Raw genomic sequence first — 3,629 nt, forward strand, 5'->3', positions numbered from 1 at the left:
TAGGGATCCTGGGAACTGTAGTTTACAGTGGTACCAGAACTCTCTGACAGAGTAGGCTAAAATGTCTCACAAAACTACAATTCTCAGAATTCCCTAGCATTAAGTCATGGCAGCTAAAGCAGTCTCAAACTGCAAATTATTTGTCTGCAGTGTGCTTTGCAGCTGAGTGACAGGCTCTACCCTGAGGTCCCTGCAAGTCAGACATGGCAATCACTTTTTTAAAAAGGGATCAGGCCTCTTTGGAAGCATGCCCTCCATGAACAGCTGTTGCCAAGGCCATGCCAGGCTGGACCCATCTTGGCCAGAAAGAGTGGGAAAGCCCTTGAAGGCAGCAGCAGGAGCAAAAGAGAGAGATGCCCCTCTGGAGCTCCCTCCAAGGAGAAGGAAGGGTTAATCCAGTCTGGGATGACGTCACGTCCTCATTAGCATAAAAAGGGGGCTCTATAAGTGGGCCGGGAGGGAGGGGCCCCTGGTCGATTGCCTTCTGGAGCAGCTGCTGCGAGGATCGGAGCCTTGGGTGCCACTGGTGAGCCTCCCCTCCCCTGCCCTGCCCTGCCCTGCCCTGCCCTTCCTTGGGCTGCTCTAGCAGGCCTTCCCTTGCCCCCTTTCTGGGCTTGTAGCCTTTCCCCCTTTCTCTCTGGGAGAAAGAGGCTGGGGCTTTCTTTTGCAAAGAAGGGATCTTTTGCATTTTGCATCCTGGAAGGGGGTTGGTGGCCTTCCAAGGTTGGGGGATTGGGGGCTCTGCAACTCTAAATCCCAACCGGGGTGGGCATGGTTAAGAGGATCCCTATCCTGGCAGATGCTCCCCCCGCCAAGGTTTTCTAAGAAGGAGAGGGATTGTCCCTTCTTTTTATTTTGTTCCCTGGGGTTTGGAGATCCTTGGAGAGGAAGAAGCTCCCAGCTCTTTTGTCTCCAGAAATGAAAGGATGGGGGGGGGTGTTTTCCTTTTGGGGGGAAAGAGCCCCCCGGCATCCCTTTGCAAGGCTTGGCAACAAAGGAAGGGCTGCTGGGTTAGATCTCCTGTGGAAAGCAGGAGAAAAGGGAGGGAGGGAGGGAAGGGAGAAGGAAGGAGGGAGGGAGGGAAGAAAGAATGGAAGAAAGGGAGGAAGAAGGGCGGTGGTTGGGTCTCCTTAGGCTGCAGCTTTTTGTGAAGAGGAGAGAAAGCAGGGCTCCCTCCAGATCTGCTGGGGGGAGGAGGGCATTTGATATGCCTTACTATAATCTTGCATTTTCTTTTCCAATTTTATTTTTTATTAATATTAACAGGAAGATTTTTTTAAAAAAATGACCCCCAGGCAGCTTGCATTTTTGTTCCATCTCCTGGGTGTTAAAATGAGCCTAAGAGTGCTGTTGAGCAGAGGGTTCCTTGCTCAAGGTTTCACCTTGCAAAGATTAGGAGCAAGAGCTTTGTTTGATCCCAAGCCCAGAGGCTTCTCTCCCATAGAGAAAGGCAAGCTGGGTATTGTTTTAATTTTTTTTCCCAAAAACCCTACAGATTTGCTTCCCAAGCTGCCTCCCCCCTCCAGCCTTTTGCTCTCCCTTTCAAAAAAAGACACATTTGCTTCCAAGCTGCCCACCAACAAGGAGCCTTTTGTTTTGCCTTTTTTCTTTGTTTGTTTTCCCACCAAATTAAATCAATGTCCATTTTTAGCCCAATGGACTTTGGATGTCTTTTATTTTTTCAAGCCTTTCCATCCCTGCAGCCATGGAGGGTGCAGCTTTTTATGACTAATCTTATTGCAAGAAATGTGCATCTGTACATAAAATTAGGATTTTCAAAGGGAGGTCATACATAGTATGATGGTGCATTTCACAGAGAGACAAAAAAAGGAGTGGCTGAGCCAAGCAAGGGCTGGTAGGAATTCAAGGGAGCTTTGCATTTCAGGAGGAGGGGGAAGGGGTGGCATAATTTAACCATCTGTCTTTTTCCCCCCTCTCCCCTTTGTACATTTTGTATGCAGATTAATCTGCAAATATGTCTGACAAACCAGATATGGCTGAGATTGAGAAATTTGACAAGTCTAAGTTGAAGAAGACGGAAACGCAAGAGAAGAACCCACTGCCTTCAAAAGAAAGTAAGTGGCTTTGAGCAACTGGGGAAAGAGGGGCGTGGGCCAGAGGAGACAAAGAGATTCATGTGCTTTTCCTCTGCCATCATCTGGAGAGGTTTAGCTGCAGGAATTTTCTGGCTATTGCAGGACGGGAGGCATTTCTGTACAAATACATACCACAAAAACAGTACGGATGATCCAAATAAATATTTTTTTAAAAAAAAAATTAAGAGATTTATTTGGCAACTTTTACAAAGATGAAAGACGGATGGATTTTCCAAACACCTTTAGCGTTTGCTTGATATTTGCTACTTGAATTAGTTTCAAATGTTTAATTTTTTTTTAATTTCTTGCTTTCTGTCTTTTCTCCACCAACCCCCCCCTTCCATTCTTCCTTTTCCATTTTGTAGCGATTGAACAGGAGAAGCAAGCGGGGGAATCGTAATGAAACCAGCCCTTCCAAATTATGCACTGTACATTCCACAAGCATTGCCTTCTTATTTTACTTCTTTTAGCTGTTTTAACTTTGTAAGATGCAAAGAGGTTGGATAAAGTTTAAATGACTGTACTGCCCCTTTCACATCCAAAAAACAAAAAAACCCACAAAAGCCAAGAATAGAGAAGAACTACTGACGCTGAAACAAAGGCGCTGTCCTTTTCCATCTTGCCTGTCCAGCTTTGGTCTTGGTGGCACGAAAAGAGCTTGCATGTTTCTTGAAAGAAGATCCTGGGAAAGGGACTACAGTAATCTAGTAACACCTGAATAATACGCAAAGCTGTATCAAGGTCCTGCGAGCTGTATAAAATGCAGTTAATCGAGTGCCATTTTTTTTGTTCAAATGATTTTAATTATTGGAATGCACAATTTTTTTAATATGCAAATAAAATGTTTTAAAACCTGGATTATACTGCTAATATTTTTTTTTCTTTGGAGAATATTACCAAAGGAGGAGGTACGTGGGATCGTAGGAATTGATAGAAGCCTGCATAAAATCCTATTTTCTCCTCAGCATGTGCCTCCTAATAGCAGACTAGGCACTTTGGGGGGGTTCACATCTCCTGCAAAAGCATTTTTTAGAATGCAGAATTCTTTGGTCAGTAATCCTTTATTCATTTCTAAGAGGAGATCTATCGACTGCTCTTGATACAAAACAACTGGTTTTTTATTTGCTTTCCATAGGCGTAGGACTAGTCTAATTTGTGCACACATAAATAGAGCTTTTATCTTTAATGATTTATCCCCTTAAAGATGCATTTTTAATTTGAGTTGAGCAAAACCTGGCCATTTGTAGCATCTTTTTCTTCTTTTCCTGGTGCCAATGCATGAATAATCATTGCATAGAGGGCACTCGTAAATGTAAATCATGGTGGTAGACTTCATCAAACAACTGGGGGACACCTTTATTTCTAGTGTGCCATGCTTCATTCCTGAATGGCCAATTATTCCATACCCTTGTGCTTTATGAATAGATTTTAAAGAATAGTTCTGACAAAAGATTTCAGAATTGCCTTTAAAGAGCAATTTCTATGCCAGCTCATCTGCTGAGGAGGCCCTGAAATCTTCCTTGTCTACTGAGG

General features: G+C 44.0%; 1 protein-coding gene across 1 annotated transcript; it reads left to right on the top strand.

The window, feature by feature from the left end:
• The first annotated feature begins 421 nt into the window (after nucleotides 1-421).
• TMSB4X (thymosin beta 4 X-linked) lies at nucleotides 422-2,954 on the top strand. Its single transcript, XM_089511623.1, has 3 exons — nucleotides 422-526; nucleotides 1,962-2,075; nucleotides 2,462-2,954. The coding sequence occupies exons 2-3, from the start codon at nucleotides 1,976-1,978 to the stop codon at nucleotides 2,494-2,496; spliced, it is 135 nt and encodes a 44-aa protein (XP_089367749.1). The 5' UTR covers nucleotides 422-526; nucleotides 1,962-1,975; the 3' UTR covers nucleotides 2,497-2,954.
• Nucleotides 2,955-3,629: the final 675 nt, after the last annotated feature.

This window comes from Sceloporus occidentalis, unplaced genomic scaffold (genome assembly GCF_023333645.1).
Source record: "Sceloporus occidentalis isolate IW3139 unplaced genomic scaffold, rSceOcc1.0.p SCAF_2, whole genome shotgun sequence".
NCBI lineage: Eukaryota > Metazoa > Chordata > Lepidosauria > Squamata > Phrynosomatidae > Sceloporus > Sceloporus occidentalis.

Excerpts from the sequence above, each read along its gene's own strand:
- TMSB4X (XM_089511623.1), top strand. The coding sequence starts at position 1,976 with ATGTCTGACAAACCAGATATGGCTGAGATTGAGAAATTTGACAAGTCT. Across the intron at positions 2,076-2,461 it reads CCCACTGCCTTCAAAAGAAA|CGATTGAACAGGAGAAGCAA; the intron begins GTAAGTGGCTTT and ends TCCATTTTGTAG.